The 25,116-nt window shown below is 38.4% G+C and overlaps 1 protein-coding gene across 2 annotated transcripts in view; it reads left to right on the forward strand.

Annotated features, from left to right (window-relative positions):
* AP2B1 (adaptor related protein complex 2 subunit beta 1) overlaps positions 1 to 25,116 on the forward strand; it is a 126,007-nt gene that overhangs the window by 44,960 nt on the left and 55,931 nt on the right. For both annotated transcript variants that reach the window (XM_032843236.1, XM_032843237.1), the window contains exons 10-14: positions 3,363 to 3,478; positions 5,516 to 5,681; positions 6,993 to 7,091; positions 14,506 to 14,765; positions 21,934 to 22,126. In XM_032843236.1, the coding sequence (XP_032699127.1) occupies positions 3,363 to 3,478; positions 5,516 to 5,681; positions 6,993 to 7,091; positions 14,506 to 14,765; positions 21,934 to 22,126 (834 nt within the window). The remainder of the gene's footprint in view (positions 1 to 3,362; positions 3,479 to 5,515; positions 5,682 to 6,992; positions 7,092 to 14,505; positions 14,766 to 21,933; positions 22,127 to 25,116) is intronic.

The raw sequence follows: 25,116 nt of genomic DNA on the forward strand, positions 1-25,116 counted from the left end.
CCCCCACTTTTATTGAGGTATAATTGACAAAATTGTATGTATTTACAGTGTATACCTATTTTTTTAAGGAGGCAATAAACCCCTGTCCTTCATAGGAGTCTTAGTCTTAGTCTTCCAAATAAAATCAAATGGTTTTATTTCTTTGAGAGATTGGGCAGTAAGTTCTCAACTTCCTAGTCTTCTGCTCTCTGGTGTTTACTATTTTCTATTTTTTATAAATCAAGATAAGATACTGATATGTGTCTCATCCCCATATGTATGTATGTATGTATGTATGTATTATGTTCAGTTAGCCACCATATTCATCCCTTAATTTAAAAACAAAGATTATATTCTTCCTGTTAGGAAAGCCATATGTGTTTACTAAATAAAACTATAAAATAAGACAAATTGAACAAAAATGAAACCCTGTTTTCTCCTACTTATTTCACCTTCCCAGAGACGATGTGGATGTGATTTTCAGTCTTTGTCTATGTAGTCCATCATACACAGCTGTACTTCTTACAGAAGTGAGATCATCCTAAAAATGCTATTTCTTTTTGTCTTCTTCTGCCTTTTTTATTAAATTATACGTGGACATTTTTCCATGTAGCTGTTAACATTTGACATCATTTTTAGTGGATTTATAGGCATTATATTTGATGGCTTCATAATTTACTTAACCTTCCTCTTATTGTTGGACCTTAAAGTTTGTGCTCTTTTTCCAAATAATGGTATAAAGAGGACTTTGTAGCTAAGTCTTGGATCTCTAGTGAAAGCGAACATTTTTTCATTTGTTAGCCTTTTGGAATTGCTTGTTCACGTCCTGTGCACCTTTTTCCAGTGGGCTTTTCCACATTGATTTTTTAAAAAATCTTTTATAATTAAAGATATTAATCCCTCATTTTGTTAGCAGTTATTTTCCCAGTTTGTTTTCCTTTTGATTTCATTTGATGTCTTGATGAACAGAAGTTTACATTTGCTTATGTGGTGAGTTGTTTTCTCAGTAGTTCTTTAGTGGCACACCTAGAAGATTGTGCTTCACCTCCAACTAAGACTTAACCAGTATTATCTATTTTTATGGCAAAGAGTCTGGTTTTTTACTCTTAAAGATATTTTTAATAATTAAAACAATTAGAAAGAATTTTGGTGAAAAATATGAGGGTGAGGATCAAACATCCGAACAAATCATCCTTTCCTCACTGTTGTTGTTTCATACTAAGTTTTATAAGTGCATATACCTTTCTCTGTTTCCAGACTTTTTTGTCTGAATAGTGATTGGATGTTTATTCTTGCCCCTCTGCCATACTGTAATAATGGTAGGCTTTTTTTTTTCTTTAACCCAAAAGCAGTATGGTTGAGATGACAATTTCCTCGAAAATTTCTGTCCCAGACTTAAATACTTTCTAAATACTGATGCATCATAGGAAATGGCCTTTTGTCTTTATTATAATAATGATAGGAAGGGCTTACTAAATGTGAGCTTTATATCAAGCCCTGTTAGCCACTGTATCTGTATTATTTAATTTATGATAATTTAAATCTTAAAGATCTTATCCTATTTACTTTATAATTGATCACAATTTATATTTTAAATTTTAAATTTTTTCAGTTATTTTGTTTAAATTTTTAAATTTTTAAAATTTTTTTTTAATTTTTTCCAGTTATTTTGCTATTGCAGTAACTGTTTAAATTTTTCCAGTTATTTTGCTATTGCAGTAACTGCACAGGAAAAACTAGCTAAAAATGAATAAAATAGAATCCAAAAGTGGAAAAAATACATAAAGATGGCAGAATCATTTCATGGTGCAACAGAGTCATCATATGAATAACCTTAAGATGCAATTTTGTTTTCATTTAATTGCTTGGAGTGATTTAACTTAGTACCTTTAAAAGATTTTATTATCATAGTTTTCAGGCATCCACTAAAGTAGAGTTGATAATGAGTTCTCATGTATACATCATCCATTTTGAACAAATATCAACATGTTGCTGCTTTTATCTTCTCTCTCCCCTTCAGGGAGTGGAGTGCTATTGAATTTTAATGCAGATCCCAGATAGGATCTTACTAGAGTAGTCCAGTGTGTGTATCTAATAGGAAGGTCCCTAAAAAAATATATCGTCACAATACCATTACGGTACCCAATAACTAACAATAATTCTTAATCTCATTGGAGACCCCGCCCATGTTCAGTTTTCCCTAGTTGTGTTTCAGTGTCTTTTTAATAGTTTGTTTGTTCAAATAAAAATCTAAAGAAGATCCACACGTCGCTTTTAGTTAATGTGTTGTAAATCATAACTTACTTACTTTTGGTGCCATTTATTAAAGGGACTAGGTCATTAGGCTTATACAATTTCCTGGGGTCTGGATTTGGCTGGTTGTATTTTAGTGATACTGTTTTTTTTTTTCATTCTGCCATCCCCTGTAGATAATTAAATTTAGAGATTTGGTAATGTTCATCTTCAGTCTTAGGCGATGCTATGTACTTTCTGTTGAATCTTATCAGGAGGGAGGTAATAGAGTGACCTATCATAGTACATTGTGATATATGATAAATCAGTCCTTGATTTTTAGGATCTCTTAACTGAAATCCTTATCCTTTTGAAAGCTGTGACTTACAGTTTCAGTACGTCAGCTTTATCACTTGTATTCTCCCAAGTCCCTTCATTAATAAAAGATGAATAGATTAAACTTTATAGATAAAATATAGGCTGGGGAAAATTGGAGTTTAAGGCTGTAGACTTTCAGTTTTATAGTTCAGAAGATGGCAAATTTTCCTTAGTTTTTTGAGTCACAGATAACTTTGAAAATATAATGACAGCTATGGAATATATTTTCCCTGGAAAATATACTTGTATGCACATAGGCAATTTGGCAGTTTCACTTCAAGACATTTAAAGATGCCGTCTGCTGTCTCCATTTACCTATGAACTCCAGAAAAAGATCTACTTTGGCTTATTCTTTCATTCTTCTTTCCTCCTACCTTGACTCATTCTTTCTTCTCATTTCTGTTCTCTATGGCTATCCAAGATGATTATTTTGAATCAACTTATTTGTCAGTATGTGTTGCAATGAATAAAATTTGGGCTATATCTGGAACTTCTGCGTATCTCCATCAAATAGCCTCGCCTCTAGTATAGCTTGGTCAAATTAAGTGCCTGATCTTTTAGTTTAGTTTAGTTGGTGCACTTGTATGTTTCAAAGTTATTTTTATGTTGAAGTTTCGTTATTGAAGAGACCATCTGACTTGTCATTTAATCTGCAGAGCATTGTGTGAGCACATTGCTTGATCTCATCCAGACCATTTCAAAGTTGTTTTTATGTTGAAGTTGCATTATTGGGAGACCATTTGACTTGTCATTTATTATGTTCTTCTTTGTAGCAATCTGCAGAGCGTTGTGTGAGCACATTGCTTGATCTCATCCAGACCAAAGTAAATTATGTGGTCCAAGAGGCAATTGTCGTCATCAGGGACATCTTTCGCAAATACCCCAACAAGTATGTCCAAATACTTCTACCTTCTTCCTCAGATCATATAGGAAATGTTTAAGTAAGGCACTTTGAAATTGGCTAGGTAAGAATTATTCTTTGTAAAATAACTGGTCGTAATAGGATACTTTATTAAAAATCCTATTAAAATAGGATACTTTATTATGAAAAATACTTTTTAAATTAAACATAATTAAAAACACTAAAGTTTTTTTAATATTAAAAATATATATCAGGTGGTTAGCACAGGGATCAAAACCTGATTTTTCATCCTGTTTTATTAGTTTGAGAGGATTCGAAGCTGAGTGACCGTTAGCTGGCATATACTGAAGATGACCAGATTCTTTTTTGGTGACGTTACTATTAAATAGAAAGCCCACGTATTACAGATTTTCCAGGCATATTTCAGTTTATGCCTATTACCGGGGATAATTAATATTTGTGCTTCTTTTCACTCTCAGAAATAAATGCTTCAGTTTGAATGATAAATAGCCACATGGTTGTAAAAGCCAGGAGGGTGACAGTTGCACTGTTTACTTTGCATGTTACCTACTACTTTGTAGAAAGTTATAGAACATGTTATGAATTATCAGAGTCTCTTTTTCTGCAGTATTATAGCTGTTCCCATAAAGGTGTGCAAAATCTACAGTTGCACTCCATAAATATTTAACATCAAGCCCTCTTAGTCGATGAAGCAAAAATACTTAATTGGGTTTGATTTTGAAGGCAAGTGATTAAAGGATCTGAAAGGGCGAAATAAGAGCAGGTCTTGTAAGCATCCTAAATCTCATTTTGCCATATAATCATAGAGGTATTTTGCTGAAGATTCTGATTAGTCTTTAAAGATAGTGTTAAATGAAGCAGCTTGCAATAAGTTAACTTCGTCGGTGGACTCAGAATTAGAAGAGATATTTTATTTAGCAAGGTAGTGGTTTATTTAGCATTACATATACATTTTTTAAAATGTTAGAAGTGGTATTTTTGGGAAAAAGACCATATTACCACTCTCCCAGAAAAGAGGAGAGTTGGATTTCTATGTTTAGAAAGATTAAGGGTGGAGATGTATATTTCATTGTGGTTAGTGGAGAAATGTGTCCATTTCTGGTTTCTATTAATAAGGGGTTATGACAGTTTAAGAAAGTGCTATCAATCAAGAACGTGGTTTAATTAGTGGAAGTAGGGCAAACAATTAAATGTACTATTCAGTGGTCTACATCCCATTTATTACTTTTTGTCAGTTTTTTAAAGATTTATTTATTTTTGAGAGAGCGAGCAAGTGAGGGGGGAGGGCAGGGGGAGAAAACTCTTAGCACAGAGCCCGATGTGGGGTTTGATCCTAAGACCCGAAGATCATGACCTGAGCTGAAACCCCGAGTCAGGCGCTCAACCAACCGCACCACCCAGGTATTCCCACATTGTCATTTTTATGTCTAAAATGACATTAGCCAAGGAGATGGATTCAACGTGGCAAATGAAAGCGCTATAGACCTGTGCAAATAAAAATAAATATTTGAATTATTTGTTTCTTTGGAGGAACAAGTCCTTAGTATGGGTGCGTTGGGAGGAAAGAACATAAAATCTCCATAAAAAGCAGAGTTAGTAGATTAGTAGAGGAAATTACTGTTTCTAGTCTGGATGCTGCTGTTGTCTAACTCCATTTTCCTTAAAGTATAGCAGAATTTCTGTTCCTTTACCATGAAGGCAAAGTGGGATAATACATAGGAAAATTCTCTGATCCTGGTATAAGAAAGATTGTTAGAAATTGTAAGTTAGTGGTATTATCTTATACCACAGGTTAATTTTTCCATGTGAAAAGAGTATCTGATGAGCTTTTATAACAGTTTATGGTCCGTTATGAAAACATAATTGAAGGGAAACTTAAGACAACCTTCTGGCTTAAAGCTTGTGCATTCTCTTGACCAAAAGTCTTTATAGTTTGGTGGTTTGGTTTACGGTGCATTGTTGGTGGTTTTGTTTTTAGCTCTCATTGTTAAATACAGTTCTCCATTGTGCTTAGTGTAACCCTAGTCCATTTTGTTAAACCAGGTATGAAAGTATCATTGCCACTCTGTGTGAGAATTTAGACTCGCTGGATGAACCAGACGCCCGAGCAGCTATGATTTGGATTGTAGGAGAATATGCTGAGAGAATTGACAATGCAGATGAGTTACTAGAGAGCTTCCTGGAGGGTTTTCATGACGAGAGTACCCAGGTAAGTTCTCATCTGTGTCCTATGTGTGATCTTTTGGGGAAGATTTCAGGGAAAGTAAAGGTTATGCACTTTACTGTGTGTGTGTGTGTGTGTGTGTGTGTGTGTGTGTGTGTGTGTGAGAGAGAGAGAGAATTTATGTATATATAGTATGTACATTTTCTCCCCAAAGGGGTCTTTTCATTTGTGCTAATTTCTGGTGGGACAAATCTGTCTTAGTCCAGTGGTTCTCAAACTTGAATGAACCTAGAGAGTTTGTTAAAATACAGGTTTCTGGGCCCCTTCCTTAGTGTATTTGACTCGTTGGGTCTGAAATGGGCTTAAGCATTTTCATTTCTTATTGGGTTCAGGGTGCTGCTGCTGCCAGTGGTCCAAAACCATGCTCTAATAACTACTGGCTGAGAGCAGTAGTTACCACTTTTTAATTTTCTCTTACCAGTAAATGATGACCTATTCCTGTTCCTAATGGTTAGCAGGTGTTCTCACCTAGGGCTGGGGTAAGGACTAGCATGTGCAGTTTGGAGAGATTCTCTGTGGGTGGTAAGACCCCCCACCATCTTCTGTCTGTCCTCTACCAAAATGGAGAGGCGACTTCAGAGCCACAGGCCTGGAGAAGCAGATAAATTATAAAACCCTTTTCCCCTGGCATTTGCACTCACACTGCACTTTGAAGGTCATGTATATAATTCGCCTTAGTAATTTTTTTTTAAAAGATTTTATTTATTTATTTGACAGAGATCACAAGTAGGCAGAGAGGCAGGCAGAGAGAGAGGAGGAAGCAGGCTCCCTGCTGAGCAGAGAGCCTGATGCGGGGCTCGGTCCCAGGACCTTGGGATCATGACCTGAGCCAAAGCCAGAGGCTTTAACCTACTGAGCCACCAAGGTGCCCCTCACCTTAGTAATTTTAATGGGCTCTATGAGGAATGCATACAAGCCTGTGGCTTTGTGTATGGTTCAGCAACCCACTCTTAATTAGCTGTGATCTGGTATGATTTTACTGTTTTTTGGCTCTTGTTCTAATATGACAGATAATTCCTTAATTCTCCCTAAGTTGTATCTTTTGGCAGAAGTATATAATAAAGGATTTAATAAATAATCAAGCAATTTTTGATGCCAAAAATGCAATTTGGGGATAAGAGGCTACCAAGTTCTTAATTGATGAATACTTTTGACCTGCTGTTTTTGATAATGGCTGAGTTCTAGCTTTGTCAGAAGCCCCATAGTAATTCATAGATGGTAAGCACTATGGAAATGATGGTAGGGAATAATGCAGATGCCTTTCACTTTATCTGTTAAATTATGTCACGCTCTTAGGTGCAGCTCACTCTGCTTACTGCCATCGTGAAGCTGTTTCTCAAGAAACCATCAGAAACACAGGAGCTGGTACAGCAAGTCTTGAGTTTGGCAACACAGGTATGAAATCTAGAAAAAGCGTGGGTTTGATTGTCTGGTTTTATATTTTGGAAATTAGAAAACTCTAAGAAGATCCATTTGGAGAGGTTTTAATTGAAAAGGGTGCAGTCTTTAGATCCTGTTAAAATATAAAAAACAGTGTCTCTTATACCACTGAATTATAGCTAGTTCTATGGCTTTGCCAGTTTTTATCATAGTTCATGAAAATTGAACTTAGATTTTTTTTACTGTCAATGAAGGACCTTCTATGTGAAAATGACATTGAGTCTCAACGATACTGGGTGATTCACTTGATTCTCTTTCCTTTTGGGGGACTTAATTTTAGATTCAAATCAAAGTACCATGCTGGTAAATGCCTTGACAAAGGTCTCAGGTATTGTTCTACCTTCTAGAGTTGATTGCCTGTCTCTAAAGAATTTTAAAGTACTTGTGCTGCCTCCTTAATTATTGGATATTTTTGGTCCTCCCTAGGATGAGTTCTGATTTCAGGAATGTGGTAGCCGGCCATAGAGATCAGGTCATCGTTTTAGATCCACTGAGATCAAAATAATTTATTTTATCTAGTGTAACTAGAATAGTAATCATCAATTCATCATAGTTTAGTTATGTTCTTAATTGAATTTATGAACAGGCTGGGTGTAGCAGGCTGTCAGAAGTTCAGGTGTGTGTCTATATAGATCTGAGTCAGATACTCAGTTTATCATTTTTCTTATTCATCTCTTTATAGTGGCATTTTATCAGAATTTAAAATCCTTTCACAATACTTTGCCTAGTTCTAACTTGTCATCTTTCCTGTTACTAATTTTACATCTTTTAAAATGTATTTGTTAGAGTTCTTTGAAGTTTTTTTTTTTTTTTAAACTTCCCTTTTAAGCATCTTCCTTTGCCTGAAGCAAAGCAGTTTCTATAACCATCAAGGCAGTGGTTATTTAATATTACCTGTGTTGAAGGGAGCATTCTAGACTTCCTAGTCTTAGACCCTTGATCATTCGTTTGGATCTGTGTTAAGATGATTTTAAAACAAGTTTCGAAAGAGAATCTGGGCCTTTCTCTCTGCTCATCTGCAGGTAGGGATAGTCCTATTATCAAGCAACTGTCCTTGATAGGTTCCCCTTGTAATTCACAAGTTTTCAGCCCTATCTCCATCTCCTATTTAAGTCTTATGGGTCTGTATTTAAAAGGCATCATCAGAGAGCTGTATTTTGGATTCTTTTCAAGAGTTCAAACCTCAATCTTGTCATCCTCCAGTATTTGTCAAAACTTGCCTGAGATAAAGTGTTTGGGGAGGATTGCTTAAAGGATATAAGGACTCTATTCTTACTGATAGTCGAAATTCACCACTGAATCAAGCCAAATTATTAGAGGGCTGGCTAGCTAGACTGCATTTTACCTGGCCCCTAATATAATTTCATTTATTAAACTGTATGGATACTGTCTCCTTGTAGTAGGGGTTATCACGAAAAACTGTCCTCTTTGGATCTGTTGTCAAAGTTATTTATTATTCCATGTATATGTTTTTTTCTCTGTGAGGTCCCATCAAACTCCTAACCACTTTTGGATTCTCCTCAGCATTGGTATGTAGTTAACCGCCCATCTGAATAGCTTACCTGACTAGGTTTCTTGTATCAGTTGGAAACCTTAGAATCAAATTTAGGGATCTCCTGTAGAAAATGTGTAGGTCATTGTGGCATGCATTTTTCTGTTTTTAGTTTGATTTAGGCTCTCTAGCCTTAGATGCATTTTTGTAAGCTTTGCTAAGTCCTTTTCTTTCTTTTTTTTTTTTTTTAAGATTTTATTTATTTATTTGACAGACAGAGATCACAAGTAGACAGAGAGGCAGGCAGAGAGAGAGAGGGAAGCAGGCTCCCTGCTGAGCAGAGAGCCCGATGCGGAACTCGATCCCAGGACCTTGAGATCATGACCTGAGCCGAAGGCAGCGGCTTAACCCACTGAGCCACCCAGGCGCCCCTGCTAAGTCCTTTTCTAGGACAGGGCAGGGTATAAGTAAACCATCAGACATTCCTGATTATAGACTTTTTGTACAAGGACTAGTGTAAAATCTTTAATAATAACCATTTGTATTGTGCTTACTATGTGCCATGCATTCTAGTAAGCACTTTACATATTAACTTAATCTCCGTAAGGGTTGCTACTGTTGTATTCCTTTTTTTTTTTTTAATTTTATTTATTCATTTGCAACAGACCGATAGACCATGAGCAGGGGGAGGGGCAGAGGGAGAGGGAAAAGCAGATTCCCTGCCTAGCAGGGAGCCCAACATGGGGCTCTGGTCCCAGGAGCCTGGGATCACAACCTGAGCTGGAAGCAGAACCTTAACCATCTGAGCCACCCAGGCGCCCTGGTATTATTCCTATTTTATACATGGGGAAACTAGGACATGGGCCCTGTTAGTATGGGGCAGAGCTAGGACTCAAACCCTGGAAGCCTAGCTTCAGTGTCTTTGCCCTTCTCTACTGTGCTGTGCTGCTTCTCCAGTCTGAAGGTCAGGGATGACTTTGAGACTACGCATTCCCTTCTTTTCCCTGCTTAAAGCACTCTTGTGCATTACCCATACATATAAGTGAACTTAGTAGTTTTAAGATCATTGTGAATGATTATTTCATACTTGGTTATAGATAATTACTAAGCAGTTTCCCTAGCCCTGCCTTTTCTGTCCAGTTAATGAGATCTGAAGAGTTAGCAAAGAATAACAAGCACATTTATATATTATGCATATATATGTAATTATTATTATTGTGCATATATATAATTTCCACTGGAAGTTTTGTCTCTTTTTTTTTCCCCCCTCAGGTTTGTGGAATAATAACCTAATACACACACACACACACACACACACACCCCACACACACACACCCCCGGTGCAAAAGGGTGGTTTTACTAAAGCACAGGGACAAGACCCATGGGCAGGAAGAGCTGCTGAACCTAGTACTTTTGGCTGGTACCAATATAAATTGAGGGCAGTGTGATTTGCTAAGTTGTGTTAATTTGAATTGGGTGATGGGATTGTTTCTGCCACCTCTCTGGTTCAGGACGTGACTGAGCACATTTCTTTCTAATATTGCTCTTCTCCCATCTCTACAGTAGAGTTAATTAATACTATTTTTTACCTGTGCTGAGAATTCAGTAAAGTATATGTGAAATATTTATGCTTCTAATTTTAAATAAAGTGGTGGTATAATTAGAAATATTATTAGGGGAAAGAAAATGAACCCTTGAATCCAAAACTTCATTTTAAAGATTTGTCTTCTTTGCTTTGGTAGTTAGAGAGGAGTTAGTTAAGAATATACACAGAAGTGTCCAGACTTTAATAATTACCCTGTATAGTGTATGAAAGAAAAATTAAGATGAAGACTTCTCTATCTGTGAACTAGAAAACCACCATCATCAAAATCACCTGTGCTGCTTGTTGCAAGTGTCAATTCCTGGGCCTGCTCCTGACATAATGAATGAAACTCTGTGCTGTGGCCCTAGAATCTGCCACTGAGTGGCCTTTCCTGGTGTGTGCTAATGCTGACTCACAGTCCAGTGTAAGAATTGTTCTTTTAGAGCTTGCCTGAGAAGAATTATTTTGGAAGCTCTCAAATTTTTAGAAATGGACTCCCCCCTCCCCACCCCAGATCCTGGCAAGGAACTCTGGGGCTAGCAGAAAAACAGATCTAAAACCAAATTTTCTGAGTCACCAAATACATTATGGCACCCTAAAATCATAAAAAGTTCCTATTTTCATGTCCCAAGTCCTTAACTGGGCCTGATTTTTAAAGTCTGTGTCTATTAAGATTTACAGTGTGTATATCCTTTATTTCTTACTTCTTTTTTTTTTTTTTGAGAGAGAGCATGTGGTAGGGGGCCAGAGGGAAAGGGAGAAAGAGAATCTCAAGCAGGCTCCATGCCCAGCACAGAGCCCAACATGAGACTCAATCTCATGATCCTGTGATAATGACCTAAACCAAAATCAAGAGTCAGATTGAACTGGGGACGCCTGGGTGGCTCAGTCTGTTAAGTGTCTGCCTTCAGTTCAGGTCGTGATCCTTGGAGTCCTGGGAATCCAGCCCTTTATCAGGCTTCCTGCCCAGTGGAGTGTCTGCTTTTTACTCTGCCTTTCCCTTCACCCCCGACTCATGCTTGCTCTCTCTCTCTCTCTCAAATAAATAAATAAAGTCTCTAAAAAATAAAAATAAAAAAGAGTCAGACTTAACTGACTGAGCCACCTAGGCACCCCTCAGTCTGTTTACCCTTTAATCCAATGATTCTGTACGCAGCATTTTGCCCTATTGCAGTGTTTTGAATTTGTTGGGGGAGGAGAAGGCCTCAAACTTTTTTTTATAGATGTACATAATTTTGTAAATCCCCACAGGAATTTTTTCTTTTTGCCATTTGGTTAAGTATGTGTTTAATGGAGGAAATAAATAATTTGAAGTAAAAAAGTATTTTAATCAATATATTATTAAATGGTATTTTAAAGTTTAATACTTCAACAGTATTACTAATTTGTAAAGACAGAAGACTGAATTTCCCAGTCAATGAGGTGCATTATTCATTTAAATTATATAATAAAAAGCATAATTAGTTTATGAATTTCAAATGGTATGCTTTGGAGATTGAATATATAAATTAAGATTTAACTTTTAAATTATGTATCAACAAAAGCTGGGGTAGGATTGCTTTCCTGACCTGTTATTTTGAGAAACTCGTATTCTACGCTATTAAAAAATCAGTTTATTTATATTTTATAATCTTCAAAGTTTGTTTCCAAATGAAAATCTGAGGAGGTTTCAGGCTGCTATTTATAAATGAATTACCTGACTCCTCAAAAACAAAACAAAATCATTTAAATTGGGTACTATCACTGTTTCCTTTTTTTAACTCTGGCATTTCAAATACTACAAACATTTTGATATGGTGTGTATGTATTATATATATATATATATATATATATATATATATATATGCACTTCTGTTCCAGTGATGCTACCTATGTATGTGATAAAGATTATCTTAAGTTATGTTTACAGTTTTGATACTCTATTAACTAACTTGCCGTATCTTGGTATTCTTTATGCTTTTTTTTTTAAACCAGTAATCCACTGTGGATGCAAATTAAATAATACACAACTGAAAAAAAACATGTAAAACCATGTAGTCAAAACCATTGGGTTCACTGCTCGTATTAAGATGAATGCTAAGTGCCTTACGTGGCTAAATCATAAACCAGTTCATCTGCTTACTTAGCAACTCACATGGAAGCACTCAGATTGGCCCAATTTTGAAGAAAATATTTTTGTAGTGTTTTAAATACAGATAACTGCAATAGGGACTTACTATTGTGGCAGTGGAACAGCATGGGCATACATGCTACCGTATACACATACTCTGAGAGGTAGATACCAGGATATTTATTTCCACTCTGTAATGATCACATGAATGAATGAATGAATGAATGGCAGGAGGGAGGGAGAAAGAGGCAGGAATCTAAATGTCCATTAAAAGGCCTTAGTGATAATGCATTGCTGCATATATAGGGAAAATTGCAGGTGTATGTGCTAATGTGGAAAGTACCTTGCAGCGCAGTAAATATAATGTGAAACTAGTTTTGTATAAAATGAATATATGTATGCTGAGGAGCTTTCTGGAAGGATACATACCACATTGGAACGTTAAAGTGGGGAAGGGTTGGAAGTTTGGGAAGACTTAAAATTTTTATTTATTTTAATTTTTATTTATTTTTAAAAATATTTTATTTGTTTATTTGACAGAGTAGGATAGAGAGCGGGAGAGCTTGAGCCAGGGAGAGGGGCAGAGGGAAAGGAAAAAGCAGTCTTCCCCACTGAGCAGAGCCCAATGTGGGGTTTAATCCCAAGACTCTGGGATCATGACCAGAGCTGAAAGCAGATGTTTAACCAACTGAGCCACCCAGGCGCCCCTGTTTGTTAAAGTTTTTTTTAATTTTTTTTAAAGATTCTATTTTTTAATTTGACAGAGAGAGAGAGATCACAAGTAGGCCGAGAGGTAGGCAGAGAGAGGGGGTGAAGCAGCCTCCCTGCTGAGCAGAGCCTGATGCGGGGCTCAATTCCAGGACCCTGGATCATGACATGAGCCGAAAGCAGAGGCTTAACCCACTGAGCCACCCAGGCGCCCCTAAAGATTTTATGTTTAAGTAATCTCTCCACCCAGTGTAGGGCTTGAACTCGTGACCCCCAGAACAAAAGTTGTTAACTCTACCATCTGAGCCAGCCAGGAGCCTCAGAGACTTATTTTTATATTACAAATTTCTAATTGTGATGTGGCATTGATAATTTTTTTTCTTAGCCATGAGTATGTATAAAATTATTTTAAAACTACTACAGAAAAAAAACAGATTAAGATGTCACCCCTTTGTGGAGATGCCTGGGTGGCTTGGTCAGTTAAGTGTCTGACTTCGCTGGGGTCATGATCTCAGGGTTCTGGGATTAAGCCCCATGTCCGGCTCCTCACTCAGCATGAAGTCTGCTTGTTCTTTACCCTTTACCCCTCCTCTTGCTTGTGCTCTCTCTTGAATAATAAAATCTTAAAAAAAAAAAAAAAAAAGAAAAGAAAAAGATTCTCTCCTTCTCCTTCTGTCCCTCCTCCCCCCACAAAATGTCACTCCTTTGGGAAGCACTCAGTTCCATGCTGTCTTTGACAATTTTTTATTGGTTTAGAGAATAGTATTTCCCATTCTGTATTGTAATAATTAGTACTTGGAGCGTGTCAAAGTCAGGCACTGTGTGTTGTCGTCCTTTACTTCCAGAGCCTAGTGTCTCGACCACACAGGAGATATTTAGTAAATCCTTGAATGAGGGAAGAAGGTATAGGTGAAATATTTGTGAGGTATATTTCATGAGTAATCCTGCTAATATTTATAGCAGTTAAAAAACGTTATTTTTATGTTCCAAGGCCTTCTCAAGGAATTAATTTTTACCAGATTAAACTTCTGTTTTCCTTTTCCCAACTTCCCTTGAATTTCAGTCTTAGGACTAACCCATCTCAATTTATATTTAAATTCTTTGAAGCATTAGAGATTATAGAATTATGACTGTGTTAAAACAAAGTTGAGTTTAAATATATTTTTTAAGGTTTTATGTATTTATTTGAGAGTGAGAGAGAGCTCAAATGGGGTGGGAGGTGCAGAGGAGAAGGGAGAGAAGCAGGCTTCCCAGCTGAGCAGGGAGCTAATCCAGGGAGCTGGATCCTGGGTCTCTGGGATCGTGACCTAAACCGAAGGCAGATGCTTAACTGACTGAGCCACCTAGGCACCTGAGTTTAAATATCCGAACAGCCAACTCTTTATAAGCATTGCCTTGATAAAAAGTCAAGCAGGATGGGTTTCTGTATGGAGAAAAGTTCCATTTCAACCTTCTTGCCCTTACCTTTCATTAGGATTCTGATAATCCTGACCTTCGAGACCGGGGCTATATTTATTGGCGCCTACTCTCAACGGACCCTGTCACAGCCAAAGAAGTAGTCTTGTCTGAGAAGCCACTGATCTCTGAGGAGACAGATCTTATCGAGCCAACTCTGCTGGATGAGCTGATCTGCCACATTGGATCTTTGGCTTCCGTGTACCATAAGCCTCCCAATGCTTTTGTGGAAGGAAGTCATGGAATCCATCGCAAACACTTGCCAATACATCACGGGAGGTAAGCATGTGAACTAGGTGGGTTGTTTTGTTTTGTTTTGTTTTTAAAGATTTATCTGACAGAGATCACAAGTAGGCAAAGAGGCAGGCAGAGAGAGGGGGAAGCAGGCTCCTTGCTGAGCAGAGAGCCCGATACGGGGCTCGATCCCAGGACCCTGAGATCATGATCTGAGCCTTAACCGAGGGGGTTAAGGCAGAGGCTTAACCCACTGAGCCACCCAGGCGCCCCGAACTAGGTTTTGAGTGAGAAGTAACTCTCTAGACAGAGTTGGCGTTCCTCATGCTTTTATAGTCTAGGAAAGAACTTGCTGTGCATTTTACAAACCTGCTGTACTGCCTTAGGGGCTCCATCTGAATAGCAGTGACCACAAACATAATAGGTGAAAGGCCCTCTGTGTTCTAATGTGGGAGTAGATAAGATAATGGCTTTAGAAAATGGTGAAGACCTTCTAAACTGATAAAGTAGAAAGTTGCTTAAATCTATAGCTGAGGGTAGAGATCTTGTCAGGGCTGAAAATTGAGAAGAAATCTTTTATGTACCCTCAGCTTTTCTTTCTTTCTTTCTTTCTTTCTTTTTTTTTTTTTTAAAGATTTTATTTATTTATTTGAGAGAGAGAGCGCGTAAGTGGCAGGGGCAGCAGGAAGGGATAGCAAAGGGAGAAGCAGACTCCTTGCTGAGCAAGGAGCCCAACATGAAGCTGGATTCCAGGACCGTGAGATCATGACCTGAGTTGAAGTTACCACCTTAACCGACCAAGCCATCCAGGTGCCCCTACCTTTAGTGTAACTTTGGTTGAAGCTTATGGATAACGTTAGCAGATAGGCCTTTTGTGCTATAAAGCTAAAAATGAAATAATATTTGCAGGATTGTTTTATAAAAACCACCTAGATTCCTTCCTTCTCCTGGCTTTGGGCTTTGTTCTTTTTTTAATCTCTTTAAGGTGTGAGATTTAAGATTTAAGATTTAGGATTAAGATTAGGTGTGAGATTTTCTTGCTCTTTGAGGTAAGCCTATATTGCTTTTACCTTCCTTCTTAGAATACCTTTTGCTGCATCCCAAAGACTTTGGACAGTTATGTGTTCATTTTCATTTGTCTTCATGTATTTTTTTATTTCTTTGATTTTGTGGTTGACTCATTCATTGTTTAGGAGCATTTTGTTCAGCCCCCATGTATTTATGTTCTTCTCTCAGAATTTTTCTTGTGGTTGATTTCTAGTTTTATATCATTGTGGTCATGTGGTCATATGCATTATATGATTTCAGACTTTTTGAATTTATGAGACTTGTTTTGTGACCTAAGATGTGATCTATTTTGGAGAATATTCCATGTGCACTTGGAATACACACAGAAATGTGTATTCTGTTTTTGGATGGAATGTTCTGAATATATCTGTTAAAAAAACATCTGGTCCTATGTCTCATTCAAAGCCGCTGCTTCCTTATTGGTTTTCTGTGCGGATGATATATCCACTGATGTAAATAGGTTGCTATCCCCTGCTATTATTGAACTACTGTCAATTTCTTCCGTAATGTCTATTATTAGTTTGTATTTAGGTGCTCCCATGTTGGGTGCATTAATAATTGTTGTATTCTCTTGTTAGATTGTTTCCTTCATGAGGTGGTGTCCATCTTTGTCTCCTTACAGTCTTTGTTTTAAGGTCTGTTTTGACAGTGTAAGTATTACTACCCTGTCTTTTTGCTTCCATTTGCATGGTTAATGTGTTTCCATCCCTTCATTTTCAGTCTGCATGTGTCTTTAGGTCTGAAGTGAGTCTCTTGTGGGCAGCATATAGGTGGCTCTTGCTTTTTTATCCATTCAGTCACCCTGTGTTTTCTGATTAGAGCATTTAGACGGAATTGGGATGCAGCAGTGCTGTTCTAAGAGGGAAGATTACAGCAGTACGTTCCTGGGGCCAACTCAGGAAGCAAGTAAAATCGCAACCCTATCTTATACCTAAAGGAACTAGAGAAAGAACAAAGCACAAAGCTGGTAGAAGGAAGGAAATAGTAAAGATTAGAGTAGAAATAAATGAAATAGAGACCAAAAAAATAATAGAACAGATTAAGGAAACCAGGAGCTGGTTCTTTGAACAGATCAATAAAATTGCTAAACCTTTAGTCAGACTCATTAAAAAAAGAGAAAGGACATATTTAAAAAGGAGACGACAGGGGCACCTGGGTGGCCTAGTTGTTAAGCGTCTACCTTCAGCTCGGTCATGGTCTCAGGATCCTGGGTTTGAGTTTTACATTGGGCTCCCTGCTCCGTGGGAAGCCCTCTCCCACTCCCCCGTTTGTGTTCCCTCTCTCACTGTGTCTCTCTCTGTAAAGTAAATAAATAAAAAATCTTAAAATAAAATAAAAAGGAAAGGTCATGGGATGCCTGAATGGCTCAGTCGGTTAAGCATCTGCCTTTGGCTCAGGTCATGATCCCAGGGTCCTGGGATCAAGGACCTCATTGGGCTCCCTGCTTAGCGGGGAGCCTGCTTCTCCCTCTCCCTTTGCTGCTCCCCCGCTGTGCTCTCTCTCTCTCTCTGACAAATAAATCATAAATAAATAAATAGATAGGCTGGAAAGGAAAATGTCCAAGCAATTGTTTATTGATATTCATTGGTCTTCACTTGAGTTGACTCTCTGGTTTTAGGGCATTTGCTGTGATTTTCACCCAGAGGAAGTTGTGGCTTCATAAAGATTAGGCCTTGTAACGGTAGGGCGTTTCTCCTGTAGACAAGCATATTTGACCTTCTAGATGTGACATTTGACTTCTAAGTACATCATCTCCCAGTCTCTTAAGTTTGGGTAATAAGTACCGATTTTCATTCTTTCCTTTTTATTTTCTTTTTTAAAGATTTTATTTATTTATTTATTTATTTGATAGACAGAGATCACAAGTAGGCAGAGAGGCAGGCAGAGAGGAGGAAGCAGTCTCCCTGTTGATCAGAGAGCCCGATGTGGGTCTTGATCCCAGGATCCTGGAATCATGACCTGAGCTGAAGGCAGAGGCTTTAACCCACTGAGCCACCCAGGCACCGAGTACCGATTTTCTTTTTAACTTGCCTCTGTAACCATATTTATAGGCCATTTATATTACCTTTCTCATGATAACTTTTGATCCTCAGAGGGGGGAAGCGAACGAAATCAACAAATAAAAACAGCCCATTCTAGAACACAAGAAAAGGACCAGTATTTAAACTAAAAAGAAACAGTCTCTTACATAAGGTCTTTATCTGATTAATAGTCTTTTTATAATTTGTTACCTTCACAGTCCCTTATGTGGTTCCTTTTTAGATAATCTTTGTGTGTGTGTGCATTTGTACTTGTATTGTCTTTTTTTTTTTTTTAAGATTTTATTTATTTATTTGACAGAGATCACAAGTAGGCAGAGAGGCAGGCAAGGGGCGGGGCGGGGGGGCGCCTAGGTGGCTCAGTGGGTTAAAGCCTCTGCCTTTGGCTCAGGTCATGATCCCAGGGTCCTGGGATCGAGCCCCGCATCGGGCTCTCTGCTCCGCAGGGAGCCTGCTTCCTCCTCTCTCTCTGCCTGCCTCTCTGCCTACTTGTGATCTCTCTCTCTGTCAAATAAATAAATAAATCTTTAAAAAAAAGTGGGGGGGGGGGAGCAGGCTCCCTGCTGAGCGGAGAGCCCGATGCAGGGCACGATTCCAGGACCCTGAGATCATGACCTGAGCCGAAGGCAGAGACTTTAACCCACTGAGCCACCCAGGCACCCCATGTACTTGTATTGTCTTTTTAAGGGAAACACAAATGCATAAAAATCCCTTTTGAAATAAATAGGATGATGCAAATGGCGTATCCATAATAGTACTGACAATACCTACCTCTGTTCTGCAGCATTCAGTTAAGAAGTGCTATGCCAGGGCACCTGGGGGCTTAGTCTTTAAGTGTCTGCCTTGGGCTCAGGTCATGACCTCAGGGTCCTGGGATGGAGCCCCGAATCGGGCTCCCTGCTCTGTGGGAAGCCTGCTTTTCCCTCTCCCATTCCCCCTGCTTGTGTTCCCTCTCTCGCTGTGTCTCTCTCTGTCAGATAAATAAATAAAATCTTAAAAAAAAAAAAAAGTGCTGTGCCTCTGACATGAAATACAGTTACACTGTAAAACTTTATTCTGCCTCTTCTAGAGATCTAAAACTGCTTACTTAACTAAATCTTTTCAGATCACTTGGGAAAAGAAAAGGTGGTTTTTAGTTGGCTCTCGCTTACTAAAACTTGTCAGCTGCTCTGGGCAGGGGATGAGATGGTAAATAGTTGTCTACTTTAGCAAAACCTCACCTTTTAAAAATATTGCTTTGGTGACAATTATGCAGTTATTTCCCGGAAGTTTACCATGGGATTTTCTTAATTGTCATTCTCTCTTCTCTTTTAAAATTAGTATCTAAGATTGGTTTTACTTTGTTCTTAAATGTGTGGAAGAATTCACAGTGAAACCATCTGAACGTAGAATTTCTTTGTAGGATTTTCCACTCTACCTTCCCTCCTCCACTTTTTAAATTGATATATCATTTATAATAATCTTAATAGTGCACTAACCTTTAGTGTATAGCTAAGTAGGTTTTTCCATATATATACAATCCTAACTGCATTGATCAAATATTTGCAGCACCCTAGAAGATTCTTCATGCCCCTTTGCTGTTAATACCCACTCTCCAAAGATAACCATTGTTTTGACCTCTTTTATTTATTTGTTTAAAGATTTTATTTATTTGACACAGAGAGAGAGAGAGATATCACAAGTAGGCAGAGAAGCAGGCAGAGGGAGAGGGGGAAGCAGGCTTCCCGCTGAGCAGAGAGCCTGGTGCAGGACTTGATCCCAGGACCCTGAGACCATGACCTGAGCTGAAGGCAGAGGCTTAACCCACTGAGCATCCAGGTGCCCCCATTGTTTTGACTTCTGTCACTATAGTTTTGCTTCTTCTTGAACACAATATAAATCAATTGTTTCTTTTTATTGGTGTATAGTATTCCATTGCCTGACTCTACCACAATTTACTTCTGTCTTCTGTTGATGTACCTTTGCATTGCTTTCAGTTTGGGGCTCTTACGGATAAAGCTGCTATGAATATTCTTGTGTATGTCTTAGACTTACATACTTACTTCTCTTGTGTATACAACTAGGAATGGAATTGCTGGGTCACAGAATAGATGTATATGTATCTATAGGAGATGCTGCCAGTTTTCCCAAGAGATTGTACCAGTGTGCACGTCCAGCAGTCTATGAGTTCTAGGTGATCCACATGCTGGTGGGCACTTGGGGTTGTCAGTCATGTCCATTTTTGCCATCCTGGCAATACGTGATGGCGTCTTGCTCTAGTTTTCATTTGCATTTTCCTGTTGAGTAGAGACGGCTTAAGTCCCTCTTCAGGTATATATACTGCTAGTAGATCCCGTTTTGTGACATGCCAGATCTTCTCCTTATTTTTTAATGGGTTCTCTTTTTCATTGTAGGAATTCTTTATATAATAATTGAACGATGCTCTCAGTTTCAGTGAAGTCCGGATAATCATTTTTTTCCTTTAATACCTAGTGTTTTCTGTAGAAGCTTTTGTCTTCTCCAGGGCCATCAAGGTACTCTCCTAGGTTTTTCCCTTCACACTTACGTTGGCTTTGTGTCTTTAATTTTTATTTTGTGAGGTACAAGAGTCAAGGCTCATTTTTTTCCTCACGCAGCTGCCCAGTTGACCCTACAACATCTGTTATCTCTTAACAGAGATTAACACTTTTTATTTTTATGTGCGGTGGCAGTAGCAGTTTAGCTTACTCTTTGCCGATCTCCATACTCATTCTTCGAACTTCAGTCCATTTGACACACAGCTGCTAGAGTAATGTTTTTATAATGTTATTTTTAGTTCTTGGTTCAACAAATCAAAGTGATTCTGCATTGCCTATCATAAAAATTAACTTCCCAGGCTAGTTTTCAGTTTTCTCTCTCGCATCTTCTCTTTTCAAAGATTTTATTTATTTGATAGAGACACAGCGAGAGAGGGAACACAGGCAGGGGCAGTGAGAGAGGGAGAAGCAGGCTTCCCGCTGAGCAGGGAGCTCAATGCAGGGCTCGATCCCAGAACCCTGGGATCATGACCTGAGCTGAAGGCAGATGCTTCACGACTGAGCCACCCAGGCGCCCATCATCTTCTCTTTCCCAAAATCTTAATCCCAGTTTCTGTTCCTGCTGATATAAATTTTTCACCACCCGTGATGTCACGTTGTTCATTTCTGTGCCTTGGCACAAACCATCCGTTCCTTTAGGGAAAGTCTCTCCCTATTATTTCCTCATAGCTGTGCTGTTCTTCAGAATCTGGTCATAAAACCAGTCTCAGAAGCTTTTCGAATCAGCTCTACCTGACTTGTTCTGTTTCTCAGCTGTATCCTGTCAGCATGCAGACACTCCTATAGTACTCATTTCTGCTATTGTATTACATGGTGAATGTGCTTTGCAGTCATTTTGTAAATGCTGCTTTTTGTTGTTAAGTTATTTGAGGACAGGAAATACATTTCCTTTTTAAAAAATATGGCCCTAAGGTTCTCATTAGGGTGCTCCATCATAGTTTAGGTGCTCAGTTAAAATTGACTGCTGAGGCTATATAGTATACATTTATTTTCATTTTAGCACCCATATTTTGATAAAAATAAGAATTGCTGTCATCTCTTCCTGTTCATCAGCAGACGATTATGACATAATTTTTTTGAGGGGCCTGGCTGGCTCAGTTGGTAGAGCATACAACTCTTCATTTCAGTGTTGTGAGTTTGAGCCCCACATTGGGTATAGAGATTATTTAAAAATAAAATCTTTTAAAAAATAATACTGCTAAGAAGATAAGTAAGTTTTATTTTTTTGTTTTTGTTTTCTCTCCTGTGTCTTTTTTATTTTTTTAAGATTTTATTTATTTATTAGACAGAGATCACAAGTAGGCAGAGAGGCAGGCAGAGAGAGAGAGGAAGGGAAGCAGGCTCCCCACTGAGCAAAGAGCCCAACACGGGGCTTGATCCCAGGACCCTGAGATCATGACCTGAGCTGACGGCAGAGGCTTTAACCCACGGAGCCACCCAGGTGCCCCTCTCCTCCTGTGTCTTAAAGAGCTGATATTCACTTACGCCTTGTTATTATGTCCTGGATAAAACTGACTTTTCCTTTCTCCCTCCTTGTGTGTGTCACTGCAGCACTGATGCAGGTGACAGCCCTGTTGGCACCACCACTGCCACGAACCTGGAACAGCCTCAGGTCATCCCCTCTCAAGGTGACCTTCTAGGAGACCTTTTAAACCTTGACCTTGGTCCCCCAGTCAATGTGCCACAGGTGTCCTCCATGCAGATGGGAGCAGTGGATCTCTTGGGAGGAGGACTAGATAGTCTGGTAAGTATCTTTCTTCCTTCTTTCTTTCGGTGATTTTAAATTCTTTATAGCTAAAGAGCTTTAGATTATTCAGCTTTTTAGAACTAGACCTTTCCTTGATGAGCAGAACAATGTCCTGTGATAAAGGACAAGATATTTTGTCTTCCTGGAATTAATTGATATTGTCAATTAATTAATTGTTATGGGGCATGTTTTCAACTGTGCAGGATTGTTTTGTTGTCCTGCCTCTAAATAGAACTTTCGATATTTAGCCAACCTATTGTTCAACAATCTTAATATTTAGTGTTCTTTCCAGAGCTTATTATTCCTCTTACTTCTTAACTCTGGATAGCCCCTATAATTCCTTCTTCCCTGAACAGCATTTAAATGACCTCATAGAGATCATCCTATCTTGAGGCTTTCAAATCTTTGCCTTTTTTATATTTTATTGATTTATGCCCCAATTCTGAAAGGTTTTAAGGCAGCCCTATGAACCATTTGTGTAAAAAATGAACCTTTATTACAGTTGGGGAGTACTGCTTGATTGGTTCTATTTGTCCCCCTTCTTCCTCCTACCCATACTTCCAATTTAATTAGCTTCCAGGATTCTAATAATAAAAGGCTCCAAAGTCCAGAGTATCTGTGAATATGTGCCACCAATAGGAACTAAAATTAGTTTTCGTTGCTGTACAAGATAAATGAGAAATATTAAGGATGACCTTCCATCTGTGTAGAGAAGGCCAGAAAAATAACTTATGTATAAGTTTTATTTATTTGTGTGTGTGTGTATATATATACACACACACACACGTATCTGTATGTGTATATATATATGTCACATCACATGGCTCTCTACAAACCAATTGTGGTGGAATTAGAGGAGCTCTTTTAGCTAGACACTTGTACATGTTTGTCTGCAAAGACGCCAACAAACTTAACTCCCAACATGAGAAATTGGAAGACATGCCATAGATAGGAAAGTATATGTTCTCAGAGATTACATAAATGAAACAGCCTCACTTTCTGCTACACACACCAGCCTTTTCTCTTCTGGGTTAGGAGGAGCATTATGTCTGGGATTTATGCTAGCCAATACAGGTACATTTAATTCTTGGCTGCAGAGGGTCTAAGAAAATAGGGTTACAGTCATATCTCTGTGGATTGTGCATTTTACTAATGGAAAGTCACTGCTTTTGGAGTCTGTACATTAACCAAGCCCTAGACACCAGCTCATAGGGATGCAGGTAGCACTTATTATCTTTACTGGGAATGGAAGCATCTGCTTTTTATATTCATATCTTTAATGAGTGGATTTGACCAATTATATAAGAATAGTTTCCTCATATGATCGTTCTGCATGGCTACATAGCCTTCCTGTAGACTCCGAAGGATCTGTGGAGTCTCTCAGGAGACTAAAAAGTGAATACTGAAATTTTAATGGATTCTCCCAGACATTCCACGTAACCTTTGAAATAGCTCTTCCTGTTCTGTTGACACATCACCCACAAGTTAAATGTTACATCCTCCTCAACTCAAGTTTATGCCTTAACAACCCTATTTAATAATTTACTTGGTGGCTGACAACATGAACCTAAGAATGACAAAGAAATTAAGCTTGAAGGAGGGAGGGAAGAAAGAGGCCCTGTATTTTAATGTTGTCTGGATTTTACGCTCTTATTTCTTGACCCACTTTAGCATGGAAGGAAAGGGACATGATATTTTCATGTGGCTTTGTATTAGCAATTGCTGGCCTTTAACGCCCATGAGTTTTCTTCCTTATATTTTGTTTAACTATCTACTCATCTGTTAAAATTCCCACAAGTGCTCCTTCAAATAGGAAAAAAAAAAATGTTACATTTTTAGGTTGTCTTAGCCAGAGTCACACATGGGCCTTTTTATTTCTTTCTTTTTGTAAAGGATGTTCTTTTGGGGGTGGGGAGTACGTTGTTTTCCCATTTGGATTTGTAAATATCACACAGCCTTTTTGCTATGGAGGCCCAGTAATGTTCCGATGTAACTCTGTATTTTACCTCCTCCTGACTTCAGGATTCAAAATGGTATACTTGGTGTTACAGCCCTAGAAAGTCATACAGTTTTCAGCTTATTCTATGGTACAAATATATCTCAGATATCAAAATGAGTAAAGGCGCTTTTTGCTTTGGATCTGTACGGAGTTAAATATATATTCACTCAGAGAACTAAGATCCTTTTAAGAGAACATCACAAGGAAAGCCTAAATCTGGCTGCACGGAAGGTGAGTTTCCAAGGCAGCTGTAGACTGTGCCATTTTAAAATGCTTTTATTGTTGTTTTGTAAATTATCTAAAGAGGGAAGTAGTCCTCAGAGTTTTTACTTAATCTGTATAGATAGTGCTGTTTCTTGAGTGAATCTTTTCCTTATGGCAGTGCTTCTCAAACTATAATGTAAGTCTGTATAAATCCTATATATCTCCTAGAGAACTTATGTAAGGCAGATTCTGATTTAGTTGGTGTGAGGTGAGACCGAGGAGTCTGCATTTCTAACAAGCTCCCGGCTCCATGGGCCATATTTTGCATAAAACCGTACAATTTCTGGGACCACTTCAGTGTTAGAGTTACATGCTCACCTGGCACAGAGCACTCAGGTTACTGCAGTGTTCACTTCAGAAGGGCGGGCAGTGAGGTCTCTGTATGGTCACTGCTGCTTTTATCATTGCTGTCTAAGGGAACTTACCCACAGGGGTCAGTGGCGTGCTGCTAATGAAGTATGGCAGCTACAGACCTTTTATTTAAGCTTTTGGGGTTCTCAGCTCCAGCTGCATAGTTAGTCCCACGTTAGTACCATAGTTTAAAAAAAAAAAAAAAGCTATCAGGGCACCTGGATGGCTCAGTCAGTTAAGCGTCTGAATCTTGGTTTTGGCACAGGTCAAGATCTCAGGGTCATGAAGTGGACCCCTGCGTCTAGGCTCCACACTCACTGGGAAGTCAGCTTGAGATTTTCTCCCTTTCACTCTCCCCCTAACCCTATCCCCA

The sequence above is a fragment of the Lontra canadensis genome, unplaced genomic scaffold, assembly GCF_010015895.1.
Source record: "Lontra canadensis isolate GAN:19392208 unplaced genomic scaffold, GSC_riverotter_1.0 scaffold137, whole genome shotgun sequence".
Lineage (NCBI taxonomy): Eukaryota > Metazoa > Chordata > Mammalia > Carnivora > Mustelidae > Lontra > Lontra canadensis.